The sequence below is a fragment of the Podarcis liolepis genome (genome assembly GCF_965112155.1).
Source record: "Podarcis liolepis genome assembly, chromosome: 12".
Taxonomy (NCBI): domain Eukaryota; kingdom Metazoa; phylum Chordata; class Lepidosauria; order Squamata; family Lacertidae; genus Podarcis; species Podarcis liolepis.
In genome coordinates this window covers 55,188,988-55,212,236 of record NC_139563.1, presented here as the reverse complement: position 1 = coordinate 55,212,236, position 23,249 = coordinate 55,188,988, and the positions used below count along the sequence as shown (strand labels likewise).

The 23,249-nt window shown below is 42.4% G+C and overlaps 1 protein-coding gene across 2 annotated transcripts in view; it reads left to right on the top strand.

Moving 5' to 3' along the window:
* VPS41 (VPS41 subunit of HOPS complex) overlaps positions 1–23,249 on the top strand; it is a 118,970-nt gene that overhangs the window by 19,190 nt on the left and 76,531 nt on the right. For both annotated transcript variants that reach the window (XM_083468780.1, XM_083468779.1), the window contains exons 3-4: positions 7,924–8,031; positions 13,441–13,518. In XM_083468780.1, the coding sequence (XP_083324906.1) occupies positions 7,924–8,031; positions 13,441–13,518 (186 nt within the window). The remainder of the gene's footprint in view (positions 1–7,923; positions 8,032–13,440; positions 13,519–23,249) is intronic.

Below are 23,249 nucleotides of genomic sequence, written 5' to 3'. Positions count from 1 at the left end.
AATCGTACATACACTCTTACCTTCAGATTTTTTTTTTCTTGTTTTCCTCCTCCAAAAATTAGGTGCATCTTATGGTCAGGTGCGTCTTATGGAGCGAAAAATACGGCAGTTGATCTTTTAAAGTTGTATAAAGAATCCTAGAGTTGGAAGGGACCCCAGGGGTCCTCTAGTCCAGCCCCCTTGCAATGCAGGAATCTCAGCCAAAGCATCCATGACAGATGGCCGCCCAACCTCTGCTTAAAAACCTCCAAGGAAAGACAGTCCACAACTTCCCAAGGGAGACCGTTCCACGTTTGAACAGGTCTTCCAGATTTTTTGTACTAGCCCCCAGTGCTCTCCATCACAGCCATGCTGGGTGGAGCTGATGGGAGTTGTAGTCCCAAGCATTTGCAGGGCACCGGGTTGGGGAAGGCCAAGGTAGACCAACCTGTAGTTTGATTACAAGAAGAGAAAGAGAAGCCTGCCATTGATTTGCTCAAAGGAGTTTGGTCTTAATGAACGATACAGCCCTAAACAGTTTTCTGATCTCGTTACTTAATTGCATTAGTGTTATGTGTGGAGCTTTTAGCAGAAACTGTCCACAGAAAACTGAAGTTCTTGCTGGGTAATAACCTGGCTGTTCCTGTGCTTTCGGATGCAAAGTGAGAAGGTAAATAGTGAACATCTGGAAAATGATTTTGAATTGATTACTATGACAAATTGGCAATTAGTTATGCAATAGCTGAGTTTTATGCTTGTTTTCTTTAAAATCCCAAGTATAGGTTGAACCTCACATTTTCTGTCAGTGCGGTTTAAAGTTTTCTTTCAAGTTCTGAACTGCACACCTGCACACAGAAACACCCTTTATGTATAGGCCACAATCCAACACGCGTCTACATATGCAGTACGTTAATTTCAGTAAGCTCATTTATTTTATTGCTCATATTTCTTGGCTGTGATTGAATTCTGTATTGGACTGTGGTGGTAGTTTCTTGGATCCAAAGAAAAGGCAACTTAAAAAGGGGTGTGTGTGTGATTTTGAGCAGCGTTTTGTTATACATTGTGGAACATGTCTGCTGTTTAAAGTGAAAAATATCTCTTGATTATGTTGGAAGCTGTAGGGAGTAAAATAAGTCTGTGGTCCTGGCATTATGTGTGTATAAAATGTTAATCTTTTGACTTGGTAAAATACGACACCAATAGCTGAGGGATAGATCACAACTATTTCATACGTCTTAAAATTGAGTGTATTTTCCCTGCAACAGAAATGTGAGGGGGGAACAGACGGAAATGTCAAAACAGTGCAAGCGACAGTGATATTATTATTTTTCCAAATGACTTGAGAATCCTTTAGGATAGTATACAGGACTTTGCCTTTAATTAAAAGTGCCATATACTTAGTAAAAATCCATGTTAGTTGAGAAATTGATTTTTTTATTTTTTTTTTAAGAAGAAAGCTGTGAGTTTTCCTGTATGGAGTAAATGTCACTCTGTTCATATCTTAAGCTTTGCTGCAAGTCAAGACTTGTACTGTTCAACCGGGTTGTCATAGAAACGCAGCTAACTGTCATCTCAACTCAGGCTGATGATGGTTTTATTTGTAGGTTTGCAGGATTATTAAAATTTAACAAAAATTATTGATTTGCTTTTTATTTACGCTGCCGTGTGTTTACCTTTAGAAGTTCATGCTGCATAAAAGCTTCTCCTAAGAGAGAGAGATGGGGATATATATATATATATATATATATATATATATATATATATATATATAAATGTTAAACTCTGATTCATCAATTGCCGTTGATGCTTTCCGTCTCTTTATTTAGAAGGTGATATATAGTCTGCAGAAATGGAGTAATCTTGTATTTTACAAATAGTTTTTCATTTTGTTTGTTTACAGCAAAGAAAAAGCCTCTCAAATTCACCTTTAGCTTGACTTTTATTTAACATAAGAGATACCTGTCAGAAAATCATGAAATGGGTACATCAGTGTGCGCAATATTTGAAGTTTCTCGCTTTATTCATGTTTTTTCTTGATGCCTGGCGGAATGCTTCAGTGAGCTGAGTTTTTGAAAGTATATGTTTTTTGTATATGCATGCGCAGGAGGAATTACTTAGTTTTCACTCATAAATAAGACAGGCAAAACTTATTTACAGTAACTTTATCTAATGGTCCGTGGATGAATGCTTTTATGCAAAATACTCGGGAGACTAGAATTAACTTTTCACTTTGGCTGCACATTTGATGTCCAGACTTCAGCAACATGTTGGATCTTATTATAATGACTTTGATGCCTAGAATTCACTTTTAACTCTACATGTTTATGCCCAGAGTGTGCAGATCATTTGTACATTGCAAGTGTCTTATTCATAATAAAAATGTACGTAAATGCAATTATGTGCTAATTGTCACATAACGTAGAAGCTGCAGACTGCGCTAACTTTTTTTTTTATTTTAACTGTTTTGCATCTGTCAAGAATGAAGAAGCACAGGTAATTTGTCTGATTATGCCCTGCACTCTAATTTGACATTGAGTCTGTCTGACTGGTAACAACTTTGTTCAGTGTTGGATTTACTGAATAAAAATTGCATCTTGCTGGACATCTTGACACATTGTTTTCGACAACTGTGTCGTTGATTGTTGACATCCCTATATTAATCCCTTTTTAAAAAATTCTGTCATCAAAACTTAACACCAAAGTCCCTGGCTGTTGTAGGTGAAGAAGAAAGTTGAAATTTAGGCCTTTCTACTGTAGCTTGTCCTTTGTGGTTTTGTGAGGATACTATTTCAATAGCTTAGTGAAATTGTGAGCTACCTCACTGGTGTGCAAACCAGCGTATGGCGGCACTTAAATCCTGCAAATGTGGTCATATTAAGAAGGTATCTGCTTCTTAGTTGCCTCCCAATATAAGGAATTGATATTATATAACCCTCAACCACTATTGTGGAAGGATTCCTGCGTTTTTTTAAAATTTTAGATATGAAAGAAAAACAGTGTTATGAACATACAGTAATTATTCAATGAAAGGGCTACTTCTCACATTGGGTTGGATTCAGAGAAGCTGGCAGGAGGAAATCTAAAAGTGCAACATGGGAAGGGGGCAAAAAGGTGTTTAAAACATACTGGATTGCTGGCAAGTCATAGAATCATAGAATCCTAGAGTTGGAAGAGACCACAAGGGCCATCGAGTCCAACCCCCTGCCAAGCAGGAAACACCATCAGAGCACTCCTGACATATGGTTGCCAAGCCTCTGCTTAAAGACCTCCAAAGTAGGAGACTCCACCACACTCCTTGGCAGCAAATTCCACTGTCGAACAGCTCTTACTGTCAGGAAGTTCTTCCTAATGTTTAGGTGGAATCTTCTTTCTTGTAGTTTGGATCCATTGCTCCGTGTCCGCTTCTCTGGAGCAGCAGAAAACAACCTTTCTCCCTCCTCTATGTGACATCCTTTTATATATTTGAACATGGCTATCATATCACCCCTTAACCTCCTCTTCTCCAGGCTAAACATGCCCAGCTCCCTTAGCCGTTCCTCATAAGGCATTGTTTCCAGGCCTTTGACCATTTTGGTTGCCCTCCTCTGGACACGTTCCAGTTTGTCAGTGTCCTTCTTGAACTGTGGTGCCCAGAACTGGACACAGTACTCCAGGTGAGGTCTGACCAGAGCAGAATACAGTGGCACTATTACTTCTCTTGAGTGTGCATTCAGTGGCAAAGCTGGGTTGATTTCTGTGTAGGGGAACCCTGTGTAGGGTTCTTGCTCTTCTAGCAGAAAATTGAAATTTATTCAAGTACAGTGTTTAGTGGCATACTCTGTGTGCTTATATACACACAAAATGAAAAACCTTGTCCAAATGTAAACTGTATCACAGTTCTATCACATAGATTTCAGATTCAAACAGAGGTTGGATCATCCACAGAGTATTTACCCCTTTTAAAGGCATGGAAGTGATTGGTTGCTGGTTTGTGAACCATATGGTAGTATTTGTCAGTTGTGGGAGTTCAGGAAGATATAGAAAAAGTTGGAATAAAGAGAGAGGGTTGCTGGTGGAGGAGGGTTAAACAAATTCTAAGTAAATGGGTATTTTTGTCATCACTTGGCAAATCAAAGCTCCCCTGATGCTACGCCACTGAATCTACTTCCAAAGCACAGCATGAAGTCTCTGAGATTACGCCATCCTTCTCCAACTTGGTTCCCTCTCTATGGTCTCAGTCCTGTCTTCCCTGAACATTGGCCATGCAGTCTAGGACTAATGGAAGTTAGAGTGCAAGACATACAGATCAGGGGTCAGCAAACTTTTTCAGCAGGGGGCCGGTCCACTGTCCCTCAGACCTTATGGGGGGCTGGACTATATTTTTTGGGGGAAATAAATGAATTCCTATGCCCCACAAATAACCCAGAGAGGCATTTTACATAAAAGGACACATTCTACTTATGTAAAAACACTCTGATTCCTGGACTGTCCATGGGCCGGATTTAGAAGGTGATTGGGCTGGATCCGGCCCCCGGGCCTTAGTTTGCCTACCCATGCATTAAATCTACCCACTTCAGGGGGGTCATTGGTGACTACAATGATGGCTGACCACCAAGCCAATCAAAATATGTGGATCCCTGATCAAACAACTGATCAGGCAGCAAAACAACTAGAGTTGGGCATGTAGAAATTCACCTGACAAGCCTTACAAGCCCTAAACCTGCCCATAATGATTCTCAATACTTTTTTTTGGGGGGGTGATCATAGTGGTGTGAGCTTTGGGAGTCTTACGAAGCTCAAATATCCATGGGGCTGGCTGATATAAGCCTATACTTGAAGGATGGATGGGTTCAGAAGTTACCTACCTCAGAGGTGAGACACGTGGAAGTTTTGTTCTTGGAGTCATTCTTGAATTGCTTGGCTTTCTGACTACTTCAACGTTGGGATTTTATTGGTGGGTTAGTTGTCTTTCCTTAATCTTGAGTATTTCCACCTCTAGGAAGCTGATGCAGCCTAGGAAAACATGCATTCAAATCTTTCATTTACACCAGGGATGCCAACATTTTATGGCTCCGGAGGGCAGCATGCAAATAGAGCACCGACCCCCTTCCTTATACACAAACACAGCCACAAGCACACTCACGTCTCAATCACAGACACATAGAGCCTTCTGCCCACTCACTCTCACGCAGCATTCAAAGTTTGCCAGGTGGCAGACGAAATTTTGCACTTGCGACCAAGTGAAGATGCCTGCGTGCCAGTTTGGCGCCTGACGTCTCCACCACCTGGAGGCACGTGCCTGAGGATCCTTGCATCTTGACTGCTTTCACACACGAGCAACACATCCTGAAGAATTCTGTCCGTTATATTTTGTCTGCACAATCAGAATGAATTTCAGGAACCAAGAAGTTGTAATGAAAAATACGACTTTCGAACCGTCTGGCCCCAAAATGGCAACTAGGCATTCTGTTTTGGCGACTGTATCCCTGGTTTAAGGAGCCATTTGGTGTCTAGCTTATATACCTGAGTTTCTAACACTGTTCTCACGTGTACACACATGTACACACTCCCTCACCCCCAGTTTGGTGCAAGGTGATAGGGAGTTTTAAACCTCTCCTCCTGGTCTCATAGCACCTCCTTGCTCCCTAAAGGTAAAGGGACCCCTGACCATTAGGTCCAGTCGTGACCGACTCTGGGGTTGCGGCGCTCATCTCGCTTTATTGGGCGAGGGAGCCAGTGTACAGCTTCCGGGTCATGTGGCCAGCATGACTAAGCCGCTTCTGACAAACCAGAGGAGCGCATGGAAACGCCGTTTAACTTCCTGCCGGAGTGGTACCTATTTATCTACTTGCAATTTGACGTGCTTTCGAACTGCTAGGTTGGCAGGAGCAGGGACTGAGCAACAGGAGCTCACCTCGTTGCGGGGATTTGAACCGCCGACCTTCTGATTGGCAAGCCCTTGGCTCTGTAGCTTAGACCACAGCGCCACCCGTGTCCCCCCTTGCTCCCTCCTACCCAGTAACGGGCACTTGTGGGAACAGCTGAGGAATGTGCACATCCATGGGCTCTTCGCATTGCCAGCTAGGTGGGTAGAGGGTAAGGGCGAGGCAAAGCATGGAAAAGAATCTTGACGGCTGCATTGTGCACCTGCCCTTGCTTCCCAGCTGACAGACAATCTGCTGTTTGGTGGGTCGCAGGAATGCAGTTGTCAGCACAGGACAACGAGTGCGTGTGTGTGGTTGAGCATCCTTTGAGGAACCCGCAAAGCTACCTGCACATTGTCCACGTGTGGTTATCACCATCAGTTAGCCAATGGCAGATACAAAGAATAGGTTCAAGTGACTGAAATACAGTGGTGCCTCGCAAGACGAAAAGAATCCGTTCTGTGATTCTCTTCGTCTAGCGGTTTTTTCGTCTTGCGAAGCAAGCCCATTGATGGATTAGCGCTATTAGCAGCTTTTAGCGGCTTATCGGCTTATCGGATCGGCTGATAAGCGGCTTAGCGGCTTAGAAAAAGGGGGGGAGGGGGAAAAAACCGCAGGAACTCGCAAGACATTTTCGTCTTGCGAAGCAAGCCCATAGGAGATTCGTTTTGCGAAGCACCTCCAAAACGGAAAACTCTTTCGTCTAGCGAGTTTTCCGTCTTGCGAGGCATTCGTCTTGCGGGGCACCACTGTAGTGTTTTGATTCTGCCCAAGATTTCAAGGTCAGAAGCCCTCTTTCCTCTAGTGGTCTACTCTAACTGGGAATGTTGTGAGGCTTCCACTCTGTGGCTGGCTTTTCATGTCATTAAGTAATATGTAATTTCTACTTTTTTATATCTGTAATTCCTGTAAGCCTAAATAGATGTAACGGCAATCATTGCACATTCTCCCCCTCTCTTCTCCAGCCTTCCACTTCTTCTAGATTGCAAGCCCCTTGTGGTGGAGAGCCGTCCTTTCATTCTTTGTAAAAGCACTATGCACACGGAAAAATAATGTGTTGGGAATACTCTTTTAAAGAAACTGTTGCTTCCTTTGGCAAGAGGGAGTGGGTAGGATACAAATGGAAAGAAACGACACTGAAAAATGTATGTTTCCTAAGCTTCAGAAACATCCTTTTTGATGTTGTCGAAAACCCATAGGGTTTCCATTTCGAGGTGCACAACGGATTGTTTTGACTCTGTTTTTATATTATTTATTTGCAATAATTTCTATACCACCAATATTTTTAAAATATCATGGTGTAAAAATCAACAATGAAAATACATATAACAGATACAGAACGTTTCATAAATCAGTGGATTAGATTGGTGCATCAACATAGCTGGATCACTCCATGGAGAAAACCTGGGTAAAAAGTTCTAAGTGGGCACCTAAGTGCCAAAGAGGAGCTGCCTGCCTAATATTCAGGATTTAGAGTAGAACTGCAAGTGACCTTTTTGCTTCTGAGAGGTTCCTTGGAGTACGGAGAGTGTGTTCTCCCCACCACCACGCAAAATAGGGTGGATATTTTTAATTTTTAGTCAACTTGTTTTTAACTTCTGACTTTTCATTGATAATTTTAATGTACACTATATGTTCTGTTCTGTGTAAGCCTCTTGGAAGTTTCAACAGTTAAGAAGTATACAAATTTTGAAAATAAGTAAATATGTGATGTATTTTGTGTAGTAATTAGAATATTGGGCTCTCTTTTATTTTGTCAAGTACACTTCTGGATTTTCCCCTCCTGCTTTTAAGAAATTATTAAGCATTTCCTGAGCTACAGCAGTGTTGACTAACATGTTTATGAAAAGAAAAAATGCTGTGAGAATTTGGGTGCCAGGAAGTTGGTATTTTGGCTTCCATTTCATAATGGTTTATGGGGGATCATCTATGGCTGTTGCTATGCAGTATTTTTATTTTGGGGTTGGGTTGGGAAGAGTAGAAGTGTGTAAACCTGAGGAAAACTAGTATCCCTCTTTTCTCTTAAAATTTATTAATCCAGGAAGATGACAGTGAAGAGGAGCCCAAGCTGAAGTATGAAAGGCTTTCTAATGGCGTTACGGAAATTCTTCAAAAGGACGTCGCCAGTTGCATGATGGTGCATGAGAAGGTAAGAGTTTGTTTGTTTTTAATGCACACACATACGTAATATTTTAAAAATGTAGATTTGTGCTGTTTTCACCAAAACAGTTGAGATTTGGGTATAGATGATACCAGAAGCTCTAAATTGTGGTAACAAACACTGTAGAGATACTTCCAGTTGCTGAGAATTTGTTTCCCGGCAAGCAAGAGGGTGTAGGCAATTATTTGCTTAGAGATTCACTAAGTGAGTTCTGACTACTGTGAGCTCTTTGCACGCTGCCCAATTTGTCCCTGGAGTAGTTCTGTGTTAGCTGCCACTTCTGAAGAAGTGGAAGACAGGGGAGGTGGTTTTGATTTAAATTCTTTACTTGGCAAATCTCCTGCAGCCACCTATTATCCAATCACTTTTTTGACGTTTTTGTCAAGTGCTTGGTGAATAAACATGACCTCCACTCAGCCCCGTGCTGGGATAAATTATTTGCATTTACTGTTTTTCTTCAAGTCACCCACCACTCACCCATGCTTGAAAACCTTACATTATATTCCTGGGGTCAAGTGCACCCCAGTTAAGTTAGAGGTAATAGAAGGGGAAAGAGAGATGTAATGTAAGGAATCTAAGCGAAGGGTTGGTTTTTTTATATATGTACAAGGATGTGACTATATATTAGTGTTAACAGGCATCTGAAATTAGACTTCCGTTATCTTGGACGCGGGTAGCACTGTGGTCTAAACCACAGAGCCTAGGACTTGCTGATCAGAAGGTCGGCAGTTTGAATCCCCGCAACGGGGTGAGCTCCCGTTGCTCGGTCCCTGCTCCTGCCAACCTAGTAGTTTGAAAGCACACCAATGCAAGTAGATAAATAGGTACCGCTCCAGCGGGAAGGTAAACGGCACTTCTGTGCGCTGCTCTGGTTCGCCAGAAGCGGCTTAGTCATGCTGGCCACATGACCCGGAAGCCAGTAAAGCGAGATGAATGCTGCAACCCCAGAGTCGTCCGCGACTGGACCTAACAGTCAGGGATCCCTTGGACATGCAATGTTGACTTACGTCACATACCCCCTAAGTTGGTACAGTGGTAATCTTCCAGGGTTTACCTCTGCAAATAACCGATGATTGGTCTACTTACCTGGACAGGATAAGTTTAGTTGAACAGTTTGATTTAAGCTTAGGGATATAAGTTTTTCTCTTGCCTATAGCATCATACATCTCCTTGTTCAACTTGGGCAAGCCTCAAATTCCTTTAAGGCCCCCACCTCACCTTGAGATTAGAATTATACACCCTTGGCCAATACACGTTGATCCTTCCTATATTAAGGTTTTGGATATGTTTCATAAAACAGCCGTCTCGTGTAATTCTACAATTCTATGTGTGAAAAGATCTAACGCCTACTGAGCTTTGACTAGTTCCCTTTCTGCTTGTAATAAGAAATAAACTGTTTTTCATACCTTCACACAATAATGACATAAAGGGATACGATCCAAAAGCCCATATCTTTTTCTCCACCCCTTCCCACTTCTGTTTCCTTCCTTTTTAAGAAAGGGAAAAAATACCGGGGGTTGGACTAGATGACCCTCGTGGTCCCTTCCCATTCTGATTTTATGTTATTTTGCAGAGATTCCTTGTTGCACAAGCACAGCCTGCCCCGGGTCATAAAAGGTTCCTCATAACAGGAAATGCCCAGTGCTTAATGAGATTATGGATCACCAAAGGTTCAGCAAAACTGATCTTTGAAAGTTTCTGTGATCTGACAGCTGACAATTTTCATCTGGAACTATGACGCTTCCTTTAAAAAGAAAAAAAGAAGAAGTAAATTTATTGGGCAACACTATAAGTATTTTCTATATTTGGAGCTGTCCAAGTTCTACCCTAATTATAGTGTCACAGAGAACAACACAACAGCAGAGTTGTTTTAAGTAACTGAGCACTTTTGGTTTTCTAGCAAACTACACTATTTATGAGTAGGATCAATAATGTTAGAAGCTGAAGTCTAGGTGTCTTTTAGGAATTGGTCTCTTACAATGCTGAGGCTAAAAACTGAGGGCGGTGTGTGTGTGTGCATGTGTATCCCTTAAAAAAAGAAAGAAATCAAACCCTATGAAAGATAAATAAAACCGCAGCCTGTATGATAGATGTACGTTTTGATTAGAACAATTTGGCTTTGTTTGGAGTACCGAAGAGTGGCATATATTCAGACTAATTTCCCTCCAGAATTATTATTTTTTTCCTTGCAATGCTAAAACATATTTTCACTGGACTCGCTGTCTGCATTGGATGACTAATCGTCATGGCACCTGGTGCATTCAGGCAGCCCTGTGCAGTGGAATAGTCATACCTAGTTATGTCTGCACACCTGATGTTTTATTAACTAGTATTGATTTTTTTACCCGGGGGACTTTTTTCTTCCTGTAAAAAGGCAACCTTGCAGGAGTGAAAGGCATTGCAGGGGATGAATTTCTAATGAACCCCTTCTCTCCTCTCTCTCTCTCTCTCCCCCCCCCCTCTTTTTTGACTTCTCTTTAATGTGGCTTCATATTTTAAGTGCCTGAACTGAAATTTCATTTTAAGCAATTCCATTTTGATAAATCCTTTTGAACCTTGACTTTCTGTAAGGTTATTTTTTTTTAAAAAAAAAAAGATTGTGCTGCTTGACTGACACACTTAGTAGTGCCTGTAAATTTGAGCATTTCATTATAGGCTGCAATGAAGCATGCTCACATGCAATGAAATACAGAGAATTTAGGAGTCTGACCACTTGAGTAATGCTAAAGAAAAGGTGCGGGGGCGAATGCATCCTCATCTATATAAAGGAGCACCAAACATTTTGTTGGTTTAATTTGTTTTTAGTCCTCAGAATTCGGTAGCATAAACTAGATCTCTGTTTAGAATCTAAGCATATAAATAATAACCCTGCCTGGGTTTTTGTTATATTATGAAATAGCAAGTAGAGCACTTATTTTGTGGGGGGTTTGGAGGGTATTCTATGTGCTCATGCAGCACATGTGCTCTATGCACACTGCACACACTTAATGCTGGTTTCCGACCTGCTTTTATGGCTGAAAGGTTTGACCGCAGGACCAGAGCAGGCTGGGTCATTTGCATTGCCATCTTCTTTGTAGATTAAACTGGGACTGACCTGTCCGAGAGAGAGAGAGAGAGAGAGAGAGAGAGAGAGAGAGAGACCTTTTCAAGGAATGCATGCCATGATTCTGTGCTAACTTGCTCAGATGTGCAATTGGTCTCTTACCTCTCCCGCCCTGATCTCGCCACTGTGATCCACGCGATGTTCACCTCCGGGCTTGATGATTGTAACTCATTCTATGTGGGACTGCCCTTGAAGCTCCAGTGGGTGCAGAATGCCTTACGGAGTCTTCACCACTAGATCACATTCGTCCGGTGCTATACCAGCTGTACTGGCTCCCGGTGGAGTACAGGATCAGGTTTAAGGTGCTGCTTTTAACCTTTCCAGCCCTATATGGCCTAGGACCCTCGTACCTACGGGACCACCTCTCCTGGTACGCCCCATGGAGGACCTTATGGTCTACAAATAATAACACCTTGGAGATCCCGGGCCTCAGAGAGATTAGGCTGGCCTCAACCATGGCCAGGGCCTTTTCAGCCTTGGCCCTGGCCTGGTGGAACACTCTGCCACAAGAGTTCAGGGCCCTGCGGGATTTGACATCTTTCTGCAGTGCTTGCAAGTTAGATTTGTTCCACCTGCAAGACGGAGGTGTTCTGCTAGGCCTTTTGTCAGGGCTCAGCCTGACTCCCTTTTTCTTTTTGTATAAGAACAGCATTCTCACAGGCCCATATAAGATCAGCGTAAACAGTTGGGCCGATGGGCACTTACTGTTCCCAACCCTAACCCTGCGGAAAGCCATCTAATTGGACTTTAATTTGATTTTGACCTGTTTTTAGGAGGTAATTTGATTATTGCTTGATTTTATACTAATGTTATATATGTGGTGTTAGCCACCCTGAGCCCGACTTCGGCCGGAGAGGGCGGGATATAAATAAAAGTTGTTGTTGTTGTTGTTGTTGTTGTTGTTGTTGTTGTTGTTGTTGTTGTTGTTGTTATTTATTATTCTATCTCCCCACGTGGTTAAGAACTGGATGCAGGAAAAATAGTTGAGATAACCTCTGTGCTTGTTGGGACTTTAGGGATGATTTAAAATGGAGGGGCAGTTTTAAAAGCAAGCAATCCCTTTTAAATGTTGTGGGGTTTTTTAAGTGACTTGTTTTTGTGCCACAAGGCTTTATATGTACTATCTAACCACGTGCCTTGGACAGGTGGTGGCAGAGGTACAGAAAATTCTCCCTCCTCCAGTGTCCTGGCTTCTTCACTCCACTATTTGCTTTCTTCTTTCATTCCCACTTCTCAGGTGCAAAGTTACCTCCTCTTCTGAACTTTCTTGTGACATGTTGTCTTGGGTATCCACCCCTCCTCTGTAGGTTAGCAGCAGTACCACTTTTACACGCTTAATAAATACAACCCAGGTAGTTAAGAAAGCCCAACAGAGACTCCATCTCCTCAGAGTATTGCGAAAGAACGATGTCAACCAACATTTGATGATCTCCTTCTACCGGTCCACAATAGAAAGTGTCCTTTCACACTGCATCACGGTGTGGTACGCTGGTTTGACATCAACTGATGGGAAGTGCCTACAGAGGGTGGTGAATACAGCACAAGGTATTATGGGCTGTCCTGTGAATCTGCCGGATGAAATAGCGGAAGAACGTTGCCTCAGGAGAGTGAGGAAAATTCTCAGGGATGAGTCACACCCTGGCTGGCACTTTCTTGATCTCCTGCCCTTGGGCAGAAGATACAGAAGCAGGATTAGTCGCACCAACAGGGTAAAGAACAGCTTCTGTCCATGGGCTGTTAGGCTTCTGAATGAAAAGATAACAACAGGGCAACGGACTTCCAGTTTTGGTGGGTGTGCGTCAGTAAACGAGGGGAATTAAGACTAAGAGAGCTGAGTGAGGGGTGCTCGTGTAATCTCACTGTATGCAAGTTGTACAAGTGACAATAAAGTATTTCAATTTCTATTTCAATTAACACGCACCAGCTTGATGCTTCCGTCATGATGAAGGTGCAACAAAGAGGCAGAAGTCAGGAACTGGCTTTAAAAATATCTGTGGTGGCCTTAGTCATGGATTATTTTGTTTCAACTCCTCGGTCTAGCTAAGCCAATACGGAAAGTGATAGTTCATCAAACGTTATCATTTTATTCTTCAGCATATGCCAGGATGAGCCCCTGTCTTCACACTGTCTTTGTGATTTGCCACAATAGACTAGGAGGCAGCAGGAGGAGACTGCCGGCCAACATTTGTCATCAGTAGATGACTTTTGACAGCTAGCATGCACCAGCACAATAATGTACGTAAATCATGGAAAGTCTTAATTTTCACTGAGTATCTTCTTTTTCCTCTCTTCAGTTTTTGGCGCTTGGAACACATTATGGCAAAGTTTATTTACTCGATGTCCAGGGGAATATCACCCAGAAGTTTGACATTGTAAGTACAACCACTTCTTTGCAGCCTCATGCTATATTTGGAACAACCCACCACTTCCAGAATTTCGTTGCTCTCCTCTGAGCCCCTTTTGTGACAAGTGTATTACTGCCAGCTGTGTGACCTGGACTTAAGTAGCACAACACAACAGGCTTCAGATCCACTGGAGCAGACAAGGAGAGTCTCCTGCACAGCAAAATGGCAGCCATTGAAAAACAAATAGCAGCCAGCGGTTCCCCCAACCGTCTCAACTAGGGCCCAGTTCATGTGTTACCAAAGCATTGTGGTCAGTGCTGGTGGCTTGGCCCCACAGTGTCTTTGGAATATGGCTATTTTCAGGGCCACACTTGGTGCCGTAGCCCCGATCACAATTAACACAACTCATCTGCATGCCTTGGGTCCTTGTGGCATCTATAGGCACGGAGCAGTTCGTTAGCTTCACTATTGTTGATAGTTAGTATGTGTCCTATCATATTGAGATGCCAAAAGTAATTGAAAATTGATTGATTGCCTTGCTACTTCAGTTTATCTACTGCAAATATATAAAGCTAATATTTTATGTGAATGTCCTGAAGCTTGGTCTCTTAAGGGATTGTATTGATTGAAGGAGAAGAGGAAGATTTTTTCCCCCTCTTCATGTGATTTCCTGGAATCTTAGAGAACAAACACAATGCAGAATTTATGTAAAGTCATATTCTGGGGCATAAAATATACCTCTTGTAGGCCGTATGCAGTTGCTTCTGAAGAAAAATATTTATAGTATTTGTCTTGCATTGTCACATGTTCCAGTAGGCGTTTTTTGTTTTTTTAAAGACCATTGTCAGCACTTATCAAAGTGTCCATCACAAGGTGTCAACATGCTTGCAAAACATAACGTGTGTTCCGATGCTGACATAGCAGTCTTTTATGTGAAAGGTGAAAGGTTACTTTTTTATTTTTTAAAAAATCTAATTATACAATTGTTCCCCCAAACCCACTGCTAGGAGCAACTATTTGAAGGGTTGTTGTGTGTGTATGAATAGACAGACAGACAGACAGACAGACAGACAGACAGACAGATGCTATGGGCCACCCCGCTGTGCTGGCTGCCCTTGGATCTGGTGCCTGTTAACCTGGGAGTAAGCTCTGTAGAACTCAGTGGGACTTCCTTCTGAGTAGACAGGGGTAGGATTATGCTAGAACTGGTGTGTCCAACAGCCTTGATAAGAAAAAGGGGTTGGAAGAAGAAAATGGATCCTTCCCAGCTGCCTTGTAAAGGCAACAGGGTTGGGTTGCTTGTGGTAAGGAACAAATCCTGCGTTCTTTTGTTTTTGGGGTAAAAACAAAGAAAAGGAGACACTCCTTTTCCGCTGCCTGGTGGGGTAAAAAATGGGAATGAGGGAAGAGGGGAACAGAAGAAGCAGTTGGCGAGTGGGGAATGGGGCACACAGGGCATGTGCCTGGACTCCTCTCAGACGTGGCGTCAGCACCACTATGTGCCCTCAGGTACCTCTGAAGTTCTAGATCAATCTGTAGGTGACGGAAAATGAGGTATCTATTGCCCTCTTAGTTCTGAGTAGCTCATGACCATTGCCCAAATATAACTGTTTATCCAACTTTTGTTTCAAGCCCTCTTTGAAAGGTGAAAGTAGTGGGAGATACGAAAGGGCAGAAGGCTACTTTTGTTCAACAAAAGAGCTCCCGTTCTCCAAGCTTCAGCCTGAAATACAGTGGGGAGGCAACTTAAACGGAGGGCGGGTCTTCCGAAAACGTTGCAGAATCCCTAACGACTCCTGACCGCACGCTGATTATTTCGATATGTTTCTCTCCCGCCCGCCTTCCCTCTCACAAAGATGGCTGCATCTTCGTCGGTGACACCTGCTTAAGATTAACCGATATGTGTTCTTGGATCCTGAGCATTTGACATACTGGCGTTCTCTTGTATTAGGGTTCAGTGCTTTGAGTGAGATGAAATGTGTCAAATGAGTTGAAAATTATGACTTAAAGGCAATGGAGAAGAAAAGCCTGGCAAACTCCACTGACAAAGGAAGGTGCGGAAGCGATTTACAGCATATTAATTCCAAATGCCTCTTCATCTTTTCTTAAGGTGGCCTACAATTTATTAATATAATTATTGCCGCGACTGACATCCTTGTAGATTAAAGCGTTGTAGATGTGAGAGCTGTACAAACACATTTAGCTAAGTAACAAATCAAAAAAATGCTTTCAGAAGGGGCGGGGTAGAGAGAATTCATGCCCTGTTGCCTGGTGTTTTTAATAAATACATATTTAGAGCAAGTATAGTAACAAGAAATGGCTTGTGCCAACAAAAGTGTTGCACTTCCCTTGGAGAGGAGAAACTGCAGACTGCTTTATAAGCAGGGCTGGTTTTTTAATATTTAATGGTTTAGTGGTGATGCATGAGTGTGGAAAACAAATTTAAATATATAATGTTTTGAAGCGTTCTTTGGGTGGAAGGAAATTGAAATCTTTTCAGCATGTTGTTCTTCTAAGGCCTTTCTCAAATGGGGGGATTAAGAAAATAGCATGAAATATTTAAGAACCACCCCCTTGCTGTGGAATTTTTTAACATGTGTTTGCACACTCCTTCAAGGCCTATTTTTAAATATTTGATGGCTTTGAGAATTCGAAATTTTTTTGTTTAATCAGAATGGCAGAAAAAGTTAAAAGTAGTCAGGTTGCCTCTTTGCAACCTTGAAAACCCAGAGGTTTTTGTAGCACTTAGAGCCATATTAAAGTTTCAGTGTTTAAGAACATCGAAAGACCCCTGCAGGATCACACCAAAGGTCCGCTTAAGCCCAGCATGCTGTGTCTCGAAGTGGGCAGCTTGATGCTTCTGTGAGCAAGACGGAAAAGCTGCGGCCCTCTCACAGCGCGTGTGCAAAGCATCTCCTGCCAGAAGTGTCTTGTCTCTAGCTGTGGAGGTTTCATTTTTGGGTCATGGCAGACATAGCCTCCACAAATTTGTCCAATCCCATTCTCGGGGGGAGGACCATCGCTGGGCGGTAGAGTGTCTGCTTCAGCACAGGAGGTTCCAGGGTCTATCTCTGGTATCTTCAGTTAGGCCTGGGAGAGTCCTCCTCTTGAAGCCTTGGAGACCCTCTCCCAGTGAGCATAGGCAGTGCTAAGCTAGATGGCTTCCCCTCACTAGAAGGCAACTTCTGGTACACTGCCTTGGTTTGTCAACAGGTAAGCGGGTGGCGCTGTGGTGTAAACCACTGAGCCTTGGGCTTGCCGATTGGAAGGTCGGCGGTTTGAATCCCCGGGACGGGGTGAGCTCCTGTTGCTCAGTCCCAGCTCCTGCCAACCTAGCAGTTTGAAAGCACGTCCAAGTGCAAGTAGATAAATAGATACTGCTCTGGTGGGAAGGTAAACAGCATTTCCATGCACTGTTCTGGTTTCGCCAGAAGCAGCTTAGTCATGCTGGTCACATGACGCGGAAAAACTGTCTGCGGACAAATGTTGGCTCCCTCGGCCAGTAAAGCGAGATGAGCGCTGCAACCCCAGAGTCGTTCACGACTGGACTTAACTGTCAGGGGTCCTTTACCTTTTTAAGGATTTCATGCTACAGGAACTATTGAGGTTGATCTGAAGCTTCTTATTACCTTGATGGGATTATCCACAAAGCGTGTCATGCTTCGAAAGTCCTTTTAAATCACCCCTCCACCCAGTGCCACACTTTGCCCTGCTTCAACCCATATTCAGTCTCTCCTTTCTCACAAGTTCATCTTCCTCAATCCCATGCACATTTGATGGGTGACGCATTTTGTAAACAGCCCCGATACCGTTTTCCATTTGACAGGGAAGCAAGCCTTATAGTGACTCTGTTGGTGTTATTACGGTGAATGATAAAGAATCCAGTTAATTGCTTTCAGAAAAATAATGCTTCGCTCCCCCCTGCCCCCACATAGCATGGAAGTTTACTTCTATTGATTTAAGATGGAGAAATATTTTACTTCGGGTTGCACTTTCATATGCGTTAGTCTTTATCACTTCACATGTTTTGACAGGCCGTGTAAATGTTTCTGTTTATTACTCTAACGGCATCATTTCAGTTGTCTTTGTCAGTAGCACAGAAGACAAAGCAGCGAAACGCCAACTAGACCGCAGAATTGAATGTTTACGTGCTTTTGAAAATAATCTGCCAGGGTACTCTGCTTATTAACTCTGTGGGTGCAATTCAAGAAACGTTAGTTGCATCGAAGTCTCGTTGAAATCAACAGGACAAATCCCCTCGCTTTGAAACGGGTTGTTCACATTCGCAGACGCAAAGTACAGTGGCACCGCAACTCACGTAGATTTTGCTTGCGTGATCACAGCTTTATGCAGATTGCCAGGGAAGAAGGAGTGAGTGAAGAGCTGCCTCAGAAACAGTGGAGGAATAAAAGATATGCATCAGGAACGGCGGGAGGAGGGGGAGGGATGTGGTGGCGGCAGCAGCAATCCTTGGAGGCCTGATCCACCGCAGCTGTGCATCCTGCCGCTTGAGGCAGTCGCCTCACCTTGCCGAATGGGTGGGCTGGCCTTGTCTGGTGACACTTGCAAGATCTTGCAGGGCAGTCCATCGTGTTGTGATAAGCAAACTGGTTGCTGAACCCCTGAACTACTTGCCTGAAGTCACCTCCTTGCTTTGGCATATTACCTTTGGTATGTTCCCTGTTGTAGGAGCTCAGCAGAGTTAAAAGACTACGCTGTGCCAAACTCTTTAAGAGACAGGAAGCTTATTAGATAGATGTGCGTTTGCTAAATCCCAACAACCTTTTAAAAGTATTGGGGGATTTGGAAAGGATTGGCTCCTAAGAAGCTAGCATACTGCTGATTCCCTTGGCTTTCCCCCTTTCCCCTAAGCTTCATTTTCTGCTTGCAACCACCATTTTTCCTGTGAGAAAGAGACAGGGAAGTGGGTAGTTGTTTAAAAGTTGCAAGTTCTCAAACCTTATGAGGAGTAAAGATAAAAGTATATCCATTTTAATTCCAAGTTTTTATAATTCATCCTTGAACAGTCAACTGCTCTCTAACATATGATACCCTAAGGAATCTCTGTTTGGTGATCCAATATATCTTTGCCTTCAAGATCTCTTCATCTAAACAAAGAGGGCCATAGGAAACATAATGTTTTGAGGGGTCTCGCAGCTGTCAGTAACTCAGCAGTGTCCTTTTGCTTTGCCTATTAGCCCTTTAGGTTTCCCATTGGCAAAGCATTTTGGGAGTAGCCAGTATGGTGCCCCTCAGATGTCGTTGGGCTTCAACTCCCATCATACCCAGAAAGTCAGGTTTGATGAGAGTTGTAGTCCACAATATTTGAGAAGCACCATGTTGCCCAACATGGGATTTTGCCATTGGCTGTACGTAGGAGTTGGCACTCCCAGGAATGGGAATGGGAAAGAGCTCTTTTGTCTTGGCCTAGATTTTTTGATGTTTCTGGAGAGATGGTGAGGGCCACTCTGCAGCAACTCCCAGACCGCTCAGAAATGTCTTATGATACACCCAAGTGCTCCGAGAACAAAAGAAACAGCAGATTGTAATGTTTTTGTTTCTGTGCTGCTGGCCTATACAGGGGAAAATAGCTTTGAATTCAGATTTGGAGCTTTTCAGAATTGGTGGCAAAAATAATAAGGCATGTAGGTGACTCCACTTCCATTCAAGATCTCATAAATCACTTGAGGGAAAGGTTAGAGAGAGAAAAGGCTGTGTACTATTAACGGGAGGGCTTGTGTGCTCATATGCCAAACACAACCACTTAGAATTATTCAGAGTTCTTTCATTAATAGAATGTTGTTTACGTTGAGATGTTTTTCTTGTTTGAAAGTCAAAAGCAATGGAATTAAAATAGGACAGCACATGTTAAATAAGGTGACGTTAATGGTGGACTTGCAGCCCTTTGTTGCTATTTAAAAAGAAAGCCAGACATGAATTTTTAAGAATAAAAAATGACATGTCAGGGAAATAACATGGTGAACAAAGCACACGAGTATGAGCACACATTATTCCCAATGGGTGTTAAGATATTGTTGATAATGAACTTTGTATAGCTAACAGCTTTACCTCCACCAGGAAGTTGAACCTTATTCGTTTTAAAAGCCATGACAGGGTATATGATTGCTCATTATTGCATTCCTGATAGAATGCTAAATAATTCAAAGAAAATTTGTGGTGGCAATTCCTTTTTTTAAAAAAAGGAAAGAAAAAGACATCAAATGTAGAAATAGTCTGTGTATGATTTTCTTGCTCTTACCATCTAAGAACTGGCCTTTAATTACAGCCCTGGGGACGGCATGTCCCTCATTGCACTGAAAAGTATAAGTGGGCTTGGAAGCTTCTGCGTAGTCCCATTCCAACTTTAAGAAATAAAGAAATGAAGACATAGAGCTATCTTATGCATCAGAAATTAAAACAAAGCAGCTAGTGCAAGTCACCTGATTTTGAAGCTAGGAATAAAGTAGGACTGCCACCAACTAATGTTCAGGGTCATCCTAGGCAGGTTTACTTGCCTGCCTGCAGCCTTCGCGAATCATGTTGGGATCAGTCAGTTAATTGACTATCACATTTGCATATGAATGAAAACTGTTGTTCTGAACCTTGCCTATGCTGGAAGAGGCATGGTTTACCGTGCGAGGGAAAAGGGGATACGTAACTTTTCAAATGGTGGTTATCATTACAGTGGTTTTATATATATATATAGAGAGAGAGAGAGAGAGAAAGTCTTGTATGTATTAAGGGGGCACTTACAAGACTTTAAAAATCTGCTGTTATAAGCCTCAAATTTCTACCGCATATAAAAATGACACCTGTTGATTGAACCTTAAACTGCATCTGCCTGATGAGGTCTATAAATGTGCCAAATTTCAAACAAACCCAATTTTACTAGAGCAAGCTAAAAAGTGTTGCAAATTGGCACTATGCCTCTTTTTACTCCCAATTTTTACACAAACACCTCCCATTACTCATTTATTGCATTTGTCCCACATTTTCTCCAAGGAGCTCAAGGTGGCGAACATGCTTCTCCTCCTTCTCATTTAATCTCCACAACAACCCTGTGAGGTGGGTAAGACTCTCAGTGACCCAAGGTCTGAATGACCCAAGGTCTCAAAGCATCTTCATGACTGAGTGGGGATTTAAACCCTGGTCTCTCAGGTCCTGACACTCTTAAGGGCTATACTATACTGACTCTTTATCCTCCCGCCCCCCCAATGGTTGAAATCTAGTGATGTACTTTATTCAGACTTCTTTAAAGAAGACATACTTTCTGAACATTTGCTACAGTTTATTTACAGTCACCATACCCCATGGTTTATCAGTAGTGGAGCCCTCCCTGTGGAATGCCCCCCCCCATCAAATGTCAAGGAAATAAACAACTATCTGGCTTTTAGAAGACACCTGAAGGCAGCCCTGTTTAGGGAAGTTTTTAATGTTTGATGTTGTATTGTGCTTTTAATTCTGTTGGGAGCCGCCCAGAGTGGCTGGGGTAACCCAGCCAGCAGATTGGTGGAGTATTATTATTATTATTATTATTATTATTATTATTATTATTTAATGTGACATCCAATCTATTGCAGATTAAACACGCTGGTTGTTTTTCCCCCTCTGGCTGGTAATATAGCCAAAGTCATGGACTGTGCCCCCATGGTAGATGAATGATCAAAGCTGTTGACTTTCCGATCATCACATTGATCACTTTGTTTTGAGGAAAATCTTTGGGATCAATTACTGTTTTTAGATACATTTGCATATATGATAAAATGTTGTGACCAGGCTGTGATGGGATTAGCTGAGATTTTTTTTCTAGTGGGTGAGTCAGCAGGTCCCTCCTGTCATGAAATGTGCTTTGCCATAATTGCAATTGAGCACCAGTCTGCTTTTCACACCCCTAATCTGTGTGCTGCATGCTTGTTAACCATGGCTAAAAGGCATGAAGTCACACAGTCAACTTTTTAAAACGTTTAGAATTCTAGCTCGCAAATATTGCCTCTCTCCCAGAAATGGAGTCAAATCCAGCCCTAATGTTTGTTATTCATTCTGCCTCCCATCCACGGGGATGCAGCATTTGTGAAAGAATCAATTATCCATTTGTTAGTCAGAGGAGCTTTACAAATTATACATTAGCAGATTGATTTCTCAGGTTCACCGTTGAGGGACTGACACTATGAGGTGGGATGATGATGAGCATCTAGGGAAAAGAAGTTGCCACACAGTTAAAAGAGGCTCTTTGAATGGCCATGAATTTATTCCTAATTGAAGAGCTGACATAATCCATACTAAGTGTATTTATTTCAAGCATTTTACATTAGGTAATTGATTATCACACAGGCTGTATTTTGCAAGTGGAAGCTTTTCTTCAAATTTAGGGTTTTGTAGAAAGCTTTTCTTATCAGATACTTACTGGCCTCCTCCCCTGCCAAACGCACAGACCATTTCTCCTGAACTTTCCCCCTCCTATTAAAGTTACATTTTTGTTCTAATAGTGTCAGCCTGACGATATTGATTTCTTTTGAACAGTCAAACTTATATTGTCCAGAATCCCAAACAGGTCTCCCTCAGAAATAAAACTGCAGCTAATGGGAATTCAGTGAGGGACGTTTATTCCTCACTGACACAACTTTCAAGACTTTCTTCATGAAAACCTGATTTTTGTCCTCAAGTTAATCATCTAACTCCTAAAGTTCTTTAGAGAGGGAACTTACTCAGCTAATTTCCAGTCTTATTGTTCATTGCTTTTATACTTTGTCCTTGCTATAATGTAATATTCACATTGCTGCAGCGCAAAATCTGAATCCTCTGAACACTACTGTGAGTAATCTCACTTTGGGACCTGCCTTCTCATGTAAGTGGGAGCTGCTTTGGCTAGAGTGAGGTTCAGCCATCCACAAATCTGCTCATGCAAGCAGTTGTAATGGAGCCACAAACTGGCAAGATTTCCCCAACCATTTTCTGAATTCAAATGAGCACCTGATTAATTGTTAGACCTGACTCACCGCGATGCAATGATGATGGTAATTGCTGTTCACTTGCCACGAACAGCTAGACATCTCTGCAGGGCAGCAAGGTGTAATGGAAGAGTCATAACCCTTCACAGCTCTTCAGTGTAGTAATGGCTGCCACCAGCAGAAAATATTCCATATTATCAAGCTCCTGAGGAACATAGGCTACAGTCTGTGACATATTAGCCCCATAAAGACTTTGGGCAGGCTTGCAAATAGCTACTCTTCTGGTCACCAGCTTTTTGTGACTAGGCATAGAAGGCTCATGGAAGTCTGTTCTTCCCACTCCAGTTTATGTCACAGGTTAGTAACCTGTTTGATGAGTAGACCTGTTTGCACACCTGACTTCTGGGACACCACTCTCCTTGCTTTCTTGGGCTGTTTGAAAATTGGTATTCCATGGAATCCTTAGAAGCATATCAGGGATATGAGAAGACAAGAAATGGCAGACAGCCTTGCCCACTACTGCCAGTTTTATATTGTAACTTGGCAGTGCCAAAGGCATTCTAGGTGAAATTAATAATAATAATAATAATAATAATAATAATAATAATAATAATAGAAGATGTGTTTGCCACGCTGGGCTCCATCAGGAGAAACAGTTGGATCTAAATTGACTTGAGTAGATAATCTATTATAATATGCCCCAAAATTCTTTGTAATGTGCAGTGGACAAACGAATAGGAATGATGTACCCTAAACTACTGAGATTGTTTCGCGATATTTAGCGAAGATTTTAAAAGTCAAATTAAAAAC